Below are 15,776 nucleotides of genomic sequence, written 5' to 3' on the forward strand. Positions count from 1 at the left end.
AATTGGATTTATTTCAGAAAGGCGTTTGTACGTGCATATTAGGTTTCTGGAGTAACCCCTTAAGTGAGATTTTAAATGCATTTGAAAAAAAAAATAAGAAAAAAAAAATAAGAAATACCCAGATAGATACCCAGGAAACTACGATGCTTTACAGAAACATGTCAGCTCCGAATTGAAGACCAATCTCTTGTTTAAGCAGTTCACAATAAGGTCACACTTAAGTTCAGAAGATAGTTAAATCTTAAATTTAAATCTTGGCACCTGCCGGTCTACTTGATCATGAGCCTTGAATCAGATTTTTAAAAAGGGGGATCACAGTACTGGCCATTTCCAGGTCCCCATACAGGCTGCTGGTTTAGTCTAACTGAATTTAACTTTGAAATTTAAGCCATCAGGTTAATACTTTGGATATGTACTAAATGGTCTTGCCCGTATTACATTACAGAACTCCTGTCCCCATATCACGCTCTCACTAACACGCTGCAGGACTTTATCTCCTTCCTGCAACATGACTCTCACTGTCTGAGATTTGCAACTGTCAATTAAAAGCTATCTGAATGTTTGCAGTCTGCCAAAGACTTTGTTCAAAGACTTTGTTCAAAGACTTTGGAAGACTGCAGCACATCTGTCTCCAAGTGTGTGGACGTACTGTGGTAAAGAAAGATGAGCTAAGACAGAGAAAGGAATGATTAACATAAGCGTCAGTCACTGACCTCCTCTCGGGGCTGAGGACGGCCTCTCTCTCTTGTCTCTCAGGGCTCCTGAACCGGCTCCTCTTCTCTGCCTTTCTGGCCTCGGCCTCCAGCCGTCTAGATCGTGGCGTGTCATGGTGGCTGTAGTGGCCCCCCCTCTGGTTGGCCGGGTGGCTTTCGGTGCTGGTCACTGTACTGCCGCTGGCATCAGAGTCGAGAGAGCTGACCGAGCCGCTGATATGGGAGCCGTTGGAGAGCAGGGAGCTGCCGGAGGGGAAGGGGTCGCTGGGGGCTGGGGAGAGGCAGCGGGGGACTCCTCCCAGGCTGGAGCAGGAGCCCGTTGGGGAGAGCAGGTCGCTGGGGGCCTGGGGTACTGAGCCGTGGAGCGCCAGGTTGCCCCGGTCCACCTCATCGCCATTCACTGAACCAGTGTCAGAGCCCTGGCCCATGGACACACACTCACCTAGAGATAAGATGAAATGTTGTCAGCACAATGGAAGAAATGAACAGAAATTCTGAAATAGACTTTTTAATTTTTGTGCCAATGGGCTGACTGGACATGACGATAACCGTACCTGCTGGAGGCAGCGGTGATCCTGGAGGCAGGTCAGCAGCAGACCACACTGCTGCCCCCTCGGCCTCCCTCTGATTCAACTCCTCCTGCCAGATGATGGAGCTCGAGTCCGGAACCTTCTCTGCTTCGGGGATCCCAGAGCCGGTCACCGCTACCTTTGCTGGACCTGGCTCCTGAAGGTGAACACACGCAGAAGTCATAAGCAGTGGCACAAAAGAAGCGGGTGTTACTGCGATGCTGAGCTATGGCCATGTGAGGAGAAATACCTGGGAGGTGGCAGGCTCCACTTTGCGTTTCTTCTTCTGGTTCTGTTTGTTGGTCCGGGGGTAGACAACCAGCTGTTCACTCCATCTGTCCATAAGCACACGGAGTGATTTTGATTTTTCTGTGTCGAAATTATTTTACCACTAAAAAGACAAGTAAAGACAAGTTACCCATTGATGATCTCTTTATTCTCTCCTCTGATGAAGTACTCCTGGTCTGGAGTGATGATGCACAGGGAGTTCTTCTGGCCAGTCTTGGGCTCCGCGTCAATGACGTCCGTACAGAGGTTCATGTTTACAGTGCCCTGAGGCAGTGTGCTTGGCTAGAGAAGATACAGGGAGAGAAGACGAGTTAGCCTCTACAGACCGATATATAATGTTTTGTCATATGAAGTAAACTGTTAGTGGTGACACATAAAAACTGAAGAAGAGAAAAAACCGTGGAAGCATTTCTGAAAGGACATTTGAGTCATTGGTTTGTTTCCATATCAGATGGGTGACTGCCCGACTAAACAGTGCTATCACTGATATCACATTCCAAACACAGAAGATCTGAGGGAAAACATGCCTCCGTGCTGCAGCGTTCACAGCAAATCTTCTCAAGCCTCGTGAGCCTCCTTCTCAGAGATGGACCTCAGAGCACACTGGTCCATAGTCCTGTACATACGGTGTGCTGTTCTCACCATGGTTACAAAGTAACTCCTTTCAGTTGTAGTGCTCAGTGAATGAAAGAGATGACAGCAATGGGAAGCCACACTAAAGCTGCTTTGTGAGTATGATGGGTGAAGAACGTGGAGCTGTGTGTGCTTTGTGAACCAGCCGTGACCTTGAAAAATCCCACTATTGATGTAGCAAACCCAGAAGCATATTCAACAGACAAAGCTCTGATGTCACTTCCTGTAGTGCTTTTGTAACACTTGATTCATTTGAACCTGTATTGTCTCGTTAACATCAGAGTGATAAAATCCCCTAAACATCCTCTCCAACTTTCTCCACGTCTGCTCAGAACCCTGCTGCTCCGTTATCAGGCTTTTTTGTTGGGCTGTGTGTGCTCCAGATGTAAAACAGGTGCTGGGTCTCTTTCCAGCTCCTTTTAAGGCCACTGAACACAGATCCAGCTTTATTAAGATCTGCCTGTAAACCCCTAGGGGCTGCCAAATATGGCAATTACACAGCGTTGTACTACAGAAGTCAGACGCTGTGGAAGAATTTCCTGCATTAGAAAGAAAATGATCAAGTGTGAGAATAAGTAGCCGTGGCTAACAACTATGCAGAGCCCCACAGGGTGGTAAAACTAATGGCACATTAATATTTGTAGCAATGATTGCTAAGATGGGAACACCAACATCTTCAGGGCTTAAGGAAGTCCAGATAAAACCAGGGACTATATAGATAATACTCTCTAGTAATCTTTGGATGGAACAGTTCCAGGAGCCATTGCCCCGCGGTAAACTAAACTCAGGAAATCAAGCAGGAACCTAAGGCCCTTTAAGTTTAATCCTTTTAGCACCTCTACAGCCAACTGTAAAGAACATGCAAATTAGAGCTGCAATAGTGTGCTGATAACTAATTCACCAATAGACAGTAAGTTAAAACAACTACTTTCATAAGACTGGAGTTGTGGCGGGTATTTTATGTCTTCTGTCTGTTTTACAGCACAAAATGACTAATTCACTTCAGTCCCATTTTATTTAGATGGCGTCAACAACAGAACATCTCAAGATGTTTTACAACACCCGTCCTGAAACCCCCGGAGCAAGCCTGCAGGCAACAGTGGCATGGAAAACCCCCTAATCAATTCGTTTATACATTCTAGATGATGATGTTGTTGTGGAAAATATTCATGTATTCGAATCAGATTAAATGAAAATGTAAAAGGATGAATGAAATAACTTTCAACTTCATGGCTGTTTACTTTTGTTACTCTTTCATTTCCCTTCTCATGCACTGGTTCTCCAAGCTGAACAGCACATTGTTTTACCGTCATTTTAGCACGCTGAATAAAGCAAGAGACAGCAACAGGGCGCAAAAACCAAGGCCATATTAACCGATGACCCCAAATGGCTCGGTGTGTCACACCTTCAGAGAAATGTTAGTTTGAGCATGCTAAAAACTTCCTGCACTGTGACGGTGAAACACAGGCTTCCTGTTGTCCCATCCACTGACGCAATCGATATCCTGACCGTAAAATGTTTTATTGACTTAAAACCTCAACCGCATACGTCCTAACAAGGGGATATTTATGAAATGAAAAGACATTAACATTGTACTGGCTCTCGGTGGCGGTTGATCCATCAACTAATCACATGAGCTCAAGCAGAGATGAGTGTGATGCTCACTGTGTCCAAGGCTTTTCTGTGTTTTTTAGGTGGAGCCTGGTTAATGTAGTCCAGTTGATCCTGGTGCTGACAGTATAAAAAGCAACTTGTTGCTTAGAAACTGCCCTCTGCTACTGGAACCAAAACAAAGGCGATCTATCTGCCAAGGCTACCATTCAAACGCAACTGAATTGTCCTGAATTTGATTTCTGCACAACTGGGCCAATTCCATATCCTTCAATTGTGTCTGCCTTCCATGGGGCCGACTAATTTTAGCTTTGCTATGGGATATTATTAAAAGCAGCCACTTTCTCACAGCCTCCTCTCGAGATGTCAGGCTGACACGAAATGCTACACTAAGACTACACAGAAACTATACAACCCGCAACAGACTGTCAATTAAAATGCCTTACACTAAAAAAAGAGACGTGTCTATAAGGCAATTGTGCCATGCTAAAATGTTTTATGTTTTATTACAGCCCAGTAAATGTTCCAAAAAACTGTTAAAACGCCATGAAAAAACAACATAGCCAGCCTTAGAATTAAGTGGAGTACACCCACTCCATAAATGATAAATCCTCCAGGAGGCTTTTACAGCCGCAGCCAAAGGCAAGTCCGCCCCAGCAGGCCCTGCAGAGGAGACTGCTGTTTTATATGGTACGTGTTCATCGAGACAATCTCTTCCATCTCAACTCTTAACAGAGAGGACCTAAGTGTCGACGGTAGACTGGTCGTAATGGAAAATCAAGCGTGGGTCCAAACCCAGAGACGTGCTCTACAGCGGGTTATTCTGACTAAAGCATGAGTGACAGAACAACCACTCATTTTCTAAAACATGATGTAGAACAGAAGCAGCCCTGGATCAAAGCGGTGCCCTCGCTACCCTTCCTTCAGTGTGCTCTCATGGTCATTGACCTTTTAACCCAAAAAGCTTTGAGGGTGGTCTCACTCAGTTTTCCAGCCTTCTGGAAAACGCTGTCTCTTTTGACTGTCTGTCTCACGTTACTATCCTTTCCAGTCTTCACCTCGTGTAAGAGTGATGTACTTTCTAAACCACCGCCGTCAACTTTTTGCAGCATTATGATCGGCAGCATCTTGCTCCGGCAGGCCATGTGTGAGGAATGTCTGAGTCTGGGGCAGATCTGACGTTTCCTCTGTGGTTTTTGGGGGCTAGCGCTCCCTTTCTCTTGCTCTCAGCGGTCCAGGGCCTGCGAGTACACTGCAGTTCACCAAATAAGGGCATTGAAGGAGGAATGCTGCTTTAGATGGGAGAGCATCTTTACCTCTTTTCGTGGTGAAAATAGCTTTAAGGGGCAGCTGCTCTAATTGGTCAAAAATAGCAGACAACGTCACCGCTCCTTGGACCTTGTTCGGGCTGAGTGGATTCAGACGCTTGGAGCAGTCAACGCGAGACAAAATGTTCGTTCGTCTGCTTTTTGTAATCATAATCTGTAGTGAAATGAAGCGACTGGGAGCTGTGCAAATATACACTCTCTGCTCCCAGACTTTTTTGTAAACGCACAAAGAGAGCAAGAACGGATCTTAAAAAGGAAGTAAAATGATAACCTCATTACTCAACTTGCTTGAGCCATTACCCAAATAAGCAGCCAGGAGTCAAGATAATCAATTCAATGGTATCAAGAGTTTTGAGTCTTTTAAGTGCAGACCCAGGCGTCCGCAAATATCACAGCAATTACAACTGTAGGACTGACAACAGTGCTATGGATTGCTCTCATTTGCTGTCAATAGCACGTCCTAAGACTTATGTTTAATGCTTGTACTGTTAAAAGGCCAGTTCACCAGTTACAGAGGGTATTGCTCATTCTGTTTATCTTCTGCAGCAGTGCAGAGCTTTGTCAAGAGGAGAGGTGTGTTTCACAGGTGGCCTCACTGCATATAAAGACAATGTTTAGACACAAAGCCAACACAGACTTTCCTTTTGGATGTAAACGCTGAGGTCAAGATGAATTAAATGTGCATCTGTTATCCCAAGGGTTCATGTTTTAGGGTGAAAGGTTTTGTATCCCACTGGAGAATGAGGCTGAGCTTACATGAACTTAAGTAAGCTTTTAACAGTCTTCAAGAAAATTATTCATAACTCTCATTTGAACCAGATACCTGGTCATAGTAATCGAGACTGAGAATCCAGAATCCTCAGCCACGTATAAAACCAAAACTGTAGTAAGGTAAGTATTGACAGTGGTAAGCAGACAACAACCAATCATAGGCATTCTGCTGTAAACAAATCAACTTCACAGTCCTCAGGGGACATGTATGACTATGTCACTGTTACTCTTCTATCCCTCACCCACATAAAACAAATCCATGATTGGCCCAGCAGATCTTTAGATGGTGTAATCAGCTCCCAATAGAAAGAACCCAGCCCAAATTTCTGGCGCAAAACAATGTTGTGGCCAAGGGAATATGTCTGAGACAACACAGATCTTTACATCCCTCATTACAAAACATGGAGAGAATCAGATCTAATAATGGTAATTTTTTACCAATCTATGCAAGATGTTGGAAAACGCAACACAGCTGAAATACGACCACCTTCATCTCTGCAACTCGTCTGCTACATCTCATCGTGTCTCCAATTATTAAGCTTCCATTAATAAGTAGGATCTTTTAATCACAAGCGAAAGGGGAAAATACATCACGCCATGTCTGGCATTTTTCCTGAAACATCTTGAATATATTAGATGACAGTGGACCACAGTCAAATTCAAAAGAAGTCTATTAGTATTAGTCAGCGAAAAACACATTAACTTGACCACTATATGATGTAGCAGTAGATGAACTGCACAGCTTTGAGGGGCTTTGTATGGCTGGTCAGTTGATGAGCAGCAATAAACGAGGAGATAACGGGATTAAAAGAGTAATAACACAAAGAGTGAGTGGGTGTGGCTTGCGTAAGTCTGCTTTATGAAAGACACAGGAGAGGAAAGAAATATATGAATGTAAACCTAGTTCAAACACATCTTATCTGGCCTCCGCTGGTGACTCAAGCCACTGAGTAAACAACTAACGACGAGCTTGATGAGATCAAGACCATTAACCTGTCGTTATCAGCAGACCAAGTTTTGGAGCGTTTCTATCCTCTGGGTCGAGAGCACAAAGCGGCCATTTCCATGACCCACTTTCCTGCCTTGTGGAGCAGATGAAAAGACCGGTGGACAATGAGGCAGACAGTTTTGGAATCACTGTTACAATGAGAGGAAAACACAACTGCACACCAGCTTGGGTGTCACTGGAAACACATTACACAGTGGAAAGGCGCACACGCACTCTCGCAAACGCACCAAGTTTCCTCCCATTGTCATCACTGGTAACACAAAGGGATTCACCAAATGTCACTTCAAACGCCTGGCTTGTGCACAGAGGCGCAGTCAGGCTATCAATAAAGTTGGCTCGTCTTCTCTTCCCGCCTTGCCCTACTCTGAAACACACCTGCTGACCGACTTCTACGCCAGGTTAGGTTTTAAAATCTACTTGAAAACAAAATCTGGACTTTGACCTGAGTTTTCTTCATGTGAGAGTCTGCGAGTTTCTGACAGGCTGGCTGGTAGTGTGTGGCCCCCAGTGTTTACAACACAAGTAGCCTAATCTCCAGTCTGATCAGCCGGTATGGGTTTGGTCACCCGTGTCGCATTCCCCCGGCGACACACTACCACCACAAACACAGGCTTACAGTGGGCAGAGGTGACTTCCCAGCCTTTTCCTCTCTGCAGCTCTCAGAGCCTTTTACAGTCCTCTCTCCTAAACAGAGAGATGATAGTCTTTTACTAATGTGTTTTACATCTTATAAAGTGAAAGGATTCTAAATCTAAAGCACCGTTGTGCAAGCGTTTTGAGGATGGTAGCAGCTTTGCAGTCTTGTGTTTTTAATCAACCCGCTCTTTAAAAATGTGCAGTAATATCCACACGTTTCCAAGCAGATCTGAGAGCAATTCCAACGCTGGAAGAAAACACTGGAAGCACACAATGAGCGAGAGAATGTTCTGAGTCGGAAATGTGGTGGACACAGAGAAGTTTAATGAAGCCTACACCGCCATGTTTTAGTACCAGAACCACACATTCTAAGCTCAAACCAACCATGTAAACCACCCACCAGCTGGATGCATTGATCAAAACACGCACCCAAGACGTTTCATGCAAGTAACTGTGGGGTGGGCAATGTGGGACGGAGCTGGAATATCATCCCAACAGAAATGGTTACGAACATCAAACTCAAGCTCAGTTGGAAATAAAGGATTCTTTCCTCTCTTTTGACCACTAGTAGCAGTCACACATGTGTCTGAACCCTACACACACAGGAAGGATATGTAAGAGCACAGAGTTGCTGAGTTGGTGCTTTTAAGGTACTAACAAGGGTGGTCTTTTAAGGGCTGATAAAATGCTATCCAACTTAAACTCAGGTAGGGGTCAGAATGGACTGAATCACATTTTTTATAAAACTTAGACTTGTGTAGATGAAATGAATAGTGAGTGAATAAGAAACATTATTAAGCATTTGGATACCACTAAGACAGAAACGTGATACATAAACAGATCATTCCCCACTTTGAGCATTGACTCTGAAGACGTGCACAGCCTCTTGTAGCACAATCCAACTTCTACCGTATGAAGTGTTTCATATCTAGGTTGCTGTATCGAGAGTTTTGTCACACGATAAGTTCATTTGCGCTGGTGTGATTGTGCCTGCAGTTACTTCCTAATATATTTCCAGTGAGAACTCACATTACTCACAAACTGATATGACTACCCTGCCAGCAAGTTTACGCTGGTACACGAACCTTAGAAAAGCACAAGTCTCAATGCCCTCACTCAAAGATGATGCTCAATAAGATTATTTCCTGGAAATTAAGACCAATCACAAAACTCTTGGCAAGCTTGTAGTGCTGTGTCAGAACTTTGTCTAGATTTCCCTGTGAACGTGAACTTAACCAAAGTTAAACGTGACAAAACAGCTACGTGCAAAGCAGGCACAGCTAAAAATCACATATATAACACCAGTTTTTGTAAAAAAGTACCTCTTTTGCACTTGCATTTACCGTAAATTTAGGAACAAAAACCTCACACTTCAGAATATTCAAAGGAGAGAAGCAGGCCTTCATCTTGACCACCCACAACTAGTGCTAACTTGACACAGCTTTGAAAATGAACAGCCTTACGTTTCTAGTTTACATCCCCGCTCCTACACAATGAGAGAAGAGGGTGTGGGAGAAGTAGACAACATTAACTACTCACCGATTCGTCCAGCGCGAAGCGCAGGCAGCCATGTTCGTACAGCACAAAGAATCTCCGCTGCCATTTCTGTCAGAAGAAACATAATCTATAAGAAAAGCTGTTTTTAATACAATTGATGCCTCATGTTTTCAGACATAAGAGTTAGAGAAGCTAATTCAGTATTCCTATCACAGTACAGGGCTTTTGATAATGTGGAAGTATTGACATGACATGACATATGTTTGTACTGCCATTTTACTGAACAAACATGCGGGGCTATAATACACGCTCTTACCCGGGATCTCTGCATAGGATTGTCAAAGTCAGTTCCCTCAGGGGCCAAGCACAGCCATCCACCATAAATAGGTTTAGCCTGTAAAAGTAAGAGGGGGAAAAAACAGCAATTTAGGTAATCATTAAAACTGGTAGAGTGTGAGTCTAGGGGGAAGGGAGGATAGAGATGGTGTAAATATGGGAGAGGGGGAGAGGGGGGAGAGAGAGAAGCCATTGGGGATCCAGATGTTGCCTCTGTTCTTGCGCTGCATTTTGCCAGACTCACCCAGTCTGTGAGTCTCCTAAAGTAATCAGCTCTATCTGATGACACCTTTGAGACGCTCGACAAACTGTGACTGATTAACTGGCGGCGTACTCAAACGAAAAAATATATATACACACACACTTAAGGTTTTGACTTCTGGAACCGTAATTTACCTTAGGGCTGCAAAAAAAAAAAAAAAGAAAGGGCCAGGACACTTCAAAAGACATAGAAACTTATAAACATAGAGCCTGTTCTCATTGGGCATCAGGAAGGCTCTTTAAAATGCTCTTTGCTCTCCATTAACACTGACAATCTTTCTGCTTTAAGTGTTAACCATTAGCGAGCAGCTCTCATGCCAGCACTCCCTCCTCCCCCTCCCCCGCCACCACTTCCACAATCCGACTGAAAATGTCTCTGCTGGAAGGTAAAAGGATCCAATTATTGGTCTGCTATTCTAATACCGGCCCTGTTACTGCTCCATGTCACTGCATGCCTGCCATAAATCTATACATGCCTGGTTGAACTTGTATGGACGTGCCCACGAAGGCAGTTTAGATGAGCTGAACCCATTAAAAGGTTATTTTGTGGGGGCAGAGCGTTGCGAAGCAGATAAATCAAATCGCGTCTGATGGGGGAAAGTATCAATCACAGCAAAGGATGATGAACGATGTCGCCTGTGTTCCGATGTCACTTAGCGGAGACGGACACAAAGACGGGGGAAGAGAGGTGAAACCGAGAGCAGCTGTTTCGGAAAAGGAGGAACGAGACAAAACTCCCTCTGATCCTGCTGTGGGCGCTCCTTCCAACCTGGAGGTGTGCTCCCCCTTTCCCAGAGAGCCTGTCATCTTAGGTCACATCCAAAACAATATGGATCACTTTTAAAAGGCACACTTGCTATGCCAAGAAGAAATGTGTTTCTTATGCAGGCATGTTGACAGTTTTATCATGAACCAAAGCTCAATTTACAACCCATAGCTTTGAACCCTACAGCGCAGCCTGACAAGCATCTCCCTCGATATGTAACTACACACTGAGGCAACTATGATTGGTTCAAAATGCAATGTCTTACACAGAACCTCATGAACCCTCACTCTCTCTCAGCCCGTTCAATAAACACAGAGGCCATTATTCTTAGTGTTTCATCACAGCACAGGCCACTTTCCTAGGCTACAATTTGGGGCCTGTGTGGATATGTCAAAAGCTTAACATGACACTTGAGTTTGATAACTGACCTGTGAGAATCCGTGGGTTATTTTATTAAATATTTGCCATTTGGCCATTTTCTAAATCCTCTTGTTAGAAATCTTTCTGGTGTCATGTGAGTGTGAGGGAGATCCAAAACATGAGAGAAGCTCCAGCTTTCAGATGATCATCAGGCCTGAAAGCTGGCGTGTGGCAGCATTTTGGATTTAAAGAGCTGGACAAAAACAAAGTCACGGACAAGATGTGCCAACTAGAACTGAAATACTGAAGACATACCACTGATCTCCAAGAGCAACGACAACATTAGTTTTGTGAAAATCCCTTTCATGACTAGGCAAAATTGTTTCACATCTTAAATATCTGCAAATGAATCGTTATTGAATTAAATCAAATTGGGACCTTGTGAATCGAGAATTGAATGATTGAATGAATTCAGGTCACTTGTACGTCACGCTAGTGTACCAGTGGAGTCATGAACAGATGGAATCCAACTTTGAACAGCAAGCCAAAAGCCCATGTGATAGGTCCCTCTGATAGTTTTAATTTAGAATACACAATACAGGCGCTCTCATCTACATATCTGTCTGCTGCTAGACTACAGCAAAATCATTCATTGTGATCACACCTCAGAACTGCTGTCTTATAAAGGCTCCAAATATTTCCTGGTGAGCTCTTCAATCAGCTCTACAAGCGTGCCAGCATTTGGCAGTTTAAACTAAATTACATCGCTGACTGCACAGTACTGTCTGATCCATTTCAGTGACATGCAAAATGGACCAGCATCAAGACAGATGGCAGAAAGTTGGCTTCTGCAGTTTGCTGTTACAGAGTGAACTAATACCTTTGGCAATATTGTGTGGGTGTCTTTGAAAAACTTAATTTTGGACTTAAATTTCGCAAGATTTAATGCTCAGGGGAAAAGTTAATTAATGACTCTAGCATTTCTCCACAGCAGGGCCAAACAAAGGAAAGATTTAAAAATGAAAACCTTTGTAAGATTGGACTATCTGGTTTGGGAAGAAGGCTCCTCAAAAGGTTCCAGTTCCTATCAGAAATGTCCTGAACTGAACAGGCAACTGAAGAGACCAGCATGCAAATGTTCATTTATTCTAAAGTACGTTTTAAGACGTGCGTTTCCAGAAAGTAAAGCACCGACTTTAGAGTGGAACAAAGCCCGAAACTTGTAGTTCCTACAGCAGCTTAGGAGAGCAGGTTCATGCTAGTCTGGAAGCTGTTTTTAATGTCCCAGCTCGGGGGTACTAGAACAAATGCAGCTGGATGTGACACCAGGGGACCCATGAGAAAGTTATCCCATTATCACAACAGTAATCCTCCCCACAAAATGTCCTTACAGAAACAGTACGTTTGCTGGGACAGAACCGCAGATATGAACTCTAACCTATTAGCCATGAATTACAGCCTACAGTCAGTAACAGAGTTGAAACATTTGGTATGTGTTAAAGTCATAGGCTTGCACATAACCTCAAGTGGTGGGATGTTGAGCAGCACCCTCTGGGAAACTCTACTCTGATTTCCCAACCCCACACTTCCTCTCTCTCCCTGTGACTCCTGCTCCCACTCCTTAAGTCACATCACATCCCTGCCAGTCTTCCTTCGTCTCTCCCACGTATGTATAAACCTTAGCCTGCCTGCATCCTCCATCACTGTCCTGCCTCCCACCACCACTCCCAGATGGTGTGATCACTTCTCTCCAACTGGGAGAGACCACCAGGCCTGACCAACACCTCTGTGAGGACAAACAAACAATGCTTCCGAGTGAAACCCGTGACAACAGACGGGGAACTAGTGGGGAAATAAAACCTGCTTTCGGAGCACACCAACTGTAATAAAGAATCTGCTCGCTGCTCCGGCAGCAACCCCTCCCCCAGCCCACCTTTTATTCTAGCAACACAGACAATGTTTATATTGGACAGTGTCCTTTGGCTCTTTTCCTTTTACATCAGTTTTCAATGTGTGCTATCTGTTTCATAGCCGAATGTTCAACCTCCAGCTCCTTTAAGTTCTGACTAACTTGCATTTAATTTAGGACTTAAATTCACTTAGCTCAATTGCCTATTCATGGCGTTTTAACAGCATTGCACAGCTTTACTGGAGCCTTCTCTTCCCTTGGGCTATTCGCTTCTTTTTTCTCAGTGAGCCTGTATCAGTTTCTGAACACTGGGAACATTTCACAAATCCTAACCCTCACCTCGGATATGCTGAACTAGGCTCAGAACTTTAACACTGTTTACGTTGTGTTATATAATATAGCTTGAGACCAGTAATGGCCGGGTGTGTAGCACTAACTGGTTTGAGGACCGTCCAGACAGAATCCTCACAAAACCTGCCTGTGCAACTGAGCTCCCTGTGAACTGTTTGGATAGCTGACAGAGCAGAGACATTTGTAAAAGCTTGCGGGCGACTGGAACAACAGTGATGAGCGAGGACTGACGGTGTATCTTTCTCCACGGCCAAAGGCAGTAAAGCCTCTCTGGTTCCGAGTGTCGTCACGCCGGCTGTGGGAGAACGCGTGGGCCAGGTCACAGAGAGATTAGAGGAAGTGATGTAACCACAACCAAGGCATTTGAGGGGTTAACCTATACTAAATTCGGTGCAGAGATACACCTTTGCAAAATAAATCATGCGTGTGCCCCCGCGCACTCGGGACAAGAGGATGCTGACGTTGCCGTTTGATTCTTGAACCACATTCAAGGGCCCATCTGGGCTTCATCATCTGGGATCAATTACAGGATACAACAGAGACTAAACTAATGATCTGGGAGAGAAAAAAAAATCAAAAACCCATTCTCATAACATGATCACTGCTGAAGATAAGCTTCGCTTAACATTGCTCCACTCGTCGTTGCTTTTCCTCACTTGGGTGTCCATTAACCTCCACATAGTAAACTGCCCATGGAAAAGACAAACAGCAAACTGCAGATAAACAACAGCTGAAGGTTACACAATCAATTAAAGAGACCAAACTGGCAAGCAAAGGCTGCTATTGTAACAAATCCATTTTCTCAAATCTGAGTCGGACATATGGAAAGAGACACAAAGGAATAATGAATTAGTTAAGAAACCCCTGATGACAACCCTGACTTTCTCCCTACAGGGGTGCTGGACGAGGATCCTCATGTAGACTGAAGCACACACAGAAAGGACTTTGTTTAATGATCAAGCTAAACTTGGCAGCGGGTAACAATATAATTTTAAATATAATACACCTCAAGGCTTTCCAGCGATGTGGCTTTTGAACCGCATTCCCATTAATCAGCTGATCACATAACTGGCAGCCAATAATCACTTATCGCTTTCCAAGTTTGGCAACAACAGTAGTTCTGTGCTGGTGGCTACATTTTAAGACGATTCAAAGGCTGATGTAAATGTGTGTGTGTCTGTTCGTAGCATTTTACTTACTTGGGTCAAATCCTGGTCAGTCAATAGATGCAGCTCCCGTGGTTTGAAGCAGTTCTGACATTTACTTTTGTTGAAGAAGTTCGCCTGGAATTTCCTGCAAGGGTTTTCTTTTGCTGTAGACATTATATCTCTCCTCTTGTTTGTATATATAAATATATATAAAAAAAATATCTAGGGTAATTTCTCCGTGTGCACGCTTGATCGGCAGTGGGGAGATAAACCCCGCTGTTTTCTTGTGCGTCTCTTCTATCCCAACTTCGACAAAGCTCCGACAACGGGATGCATTTTCAAGTAAAAAAGAAAAACGGGAGTTGAGTTGATGTCGGAGAGGACGGAGTTCAAGGCAAACGCTCCTCTTCTCCGTTTAGCTGTATCCAGTTGCTGCCTCCCAATAAATAATTAGCTGCCATCAAGCCAACCTTCTCGTCACTCGAGTCAGTGATGAATGCTTTTCAGTCCATGGCCTGCAACCACAAAGCGGAGTGGCAAGAAGGTGGCTAATATCCTGTTAGCCTGCCCGTGGGTTTTTCCCCCCCTCAGATCAATAACGTGATGGCGTAAGCCCTCCCAAACAACATTTGCACACAGTTACGTCTCTCTCCTAGAGACCACGAAAGGTACAAGCAGAAAGAAAGGTGCAGTAAGCAGCAGGCTTCTATCCCATTCGCAGCAGTCGGTCCCTGCGAAGTTCATCCAGAGCTCCTTCGCTAGGCTACGATTAGCCCAGCTAGCTAGCGCACAGAGAGGCTGGCTAATGAAATCCTCTCCTGGTGTCTTCAACTTGACTTTTACATAAAAAAAGAGTTGGTCCGAAAACCCAAACGATTCGAGCACTTTTCTGCCAGCTACAAACGCTGCGTGCCGGGCCAAGCACCTCTCGGCCAGTCACAGAAGGCAAGCGGAGTACTTATGGTTCCATAACTAGCCTGGTTAGCAGCAATGGGTTTATTTTCTTCTATCCCTACGGAGATAGAGAGAGGGAGAGAGAGGGAGAGCACACACAGGATCCAGGACCTGGAATTCCGCGGAGTCTCGCGATAACTGCTCACTGTCGCCGCCCACAGTGAGGACACCGAAACGTTCACACCCACGAAAGTAGTTAAACTTTTAATAATTAGTCACTTTTAACGGCGTATAAGTGATGAAAACAATAGGCTACAAAATATATTTTTTAATAAATTTGAAATAAAATAAGAAATACAACTTTTAAGTAAAAAAACAAATAAATAAAAATACAGTAAGACTATCCCGAGCCTAAAGGGTTTCACCTGATGTTTTGTTTTTGTTTTTTTGTAATGCTGCCATTGTTTATTATTGCTGATGACAATTAATATTGTAGGGCGTTGCTGAGGCATCCAGTCAAACAATATTATGTAATTATTATATAATAATTATATAATATAGAATAATATATATTATGTGTTCTTAATGCAAAATCTTAATCTAGTCTACAAAATACGCAGAAGTAGAAAATTACTGATTAGAAAGAACTGTGCCCCTCTGTCCAAGACTGTGTTTACTGGGTCTACAGACAGCTAA

The 15,776-nt window shown here is 44.0% G+C and overlaps 1 protein-coding gene across 4 annotated transcripts in view; it reads right to left on the bottom strand.

Moving 5' to 3' along the window:
- LOC125022216 (myosin phosphatase Rho interacting protein) overlaps nucleotides 1–15,219 on the bottom strand; it is a 36,752-nt gene extending 21,533 nt beyond the window's left edge. For all 4 annotated transcript variants that reach the window (XM_047608660.1, XM_047608662.1, XM_047608659.1 and 1 more), the window contains exons 1-7: nucleotides 14,238–15,219; nucleotides 9,372–9,449; nucleotides 9,098–9,163; nucleotides 1,701–1,852; nucleotides 1,533–1,617; nucleotides 1,268–1,439; nucleotides 714–1,155 (exon numbers count right to left, since the gene is read on the bottom strand). In XM_047608660.1, the coding sequence (XP_047464616.1) occupies nucleotides 714–1,155; nucleotides 1,268–1,439; nucleotides 1,533–1,617; nucleotides 1,701–1,852; nucleotides 9,098–9,163; nucleotides 9,372–9,449; nucleotides 14,238–14,360 (1,118 nt within the window). In that variant the 5' untranslated portion in view covers nucleotides 14,361–15,219. The remainder of the gene's footprint in view (nucleotides 1–713; nucleotides 1,156–1,267; nucleotides 1,440–1,532; nucleotides 1,618–1,700; nucleotides 1,853–9,097; nucleotides 9,164–9,371; nucleotides 9,450–14,237) is intronic.
- Nucleotides 15,220–15,776: the final 557 nt, after the last annotated feature.

Source organism: Mugil cephalus, chromosome 16, assembly GCF_022458985.1.
Source record: "Mugil cephalus isolate CIBA_MC_2020 chromosome 16, CIBA_Mcephalus_1.1, whole genome shotgun sequence".
Taxonomy (NCBI): domain Eukaryota; kingdom Metazoa; phylum Chordata; class Actinopteri; order Mugiliformes; family Mugilidae; genus Mugil; species Mugil cephalus.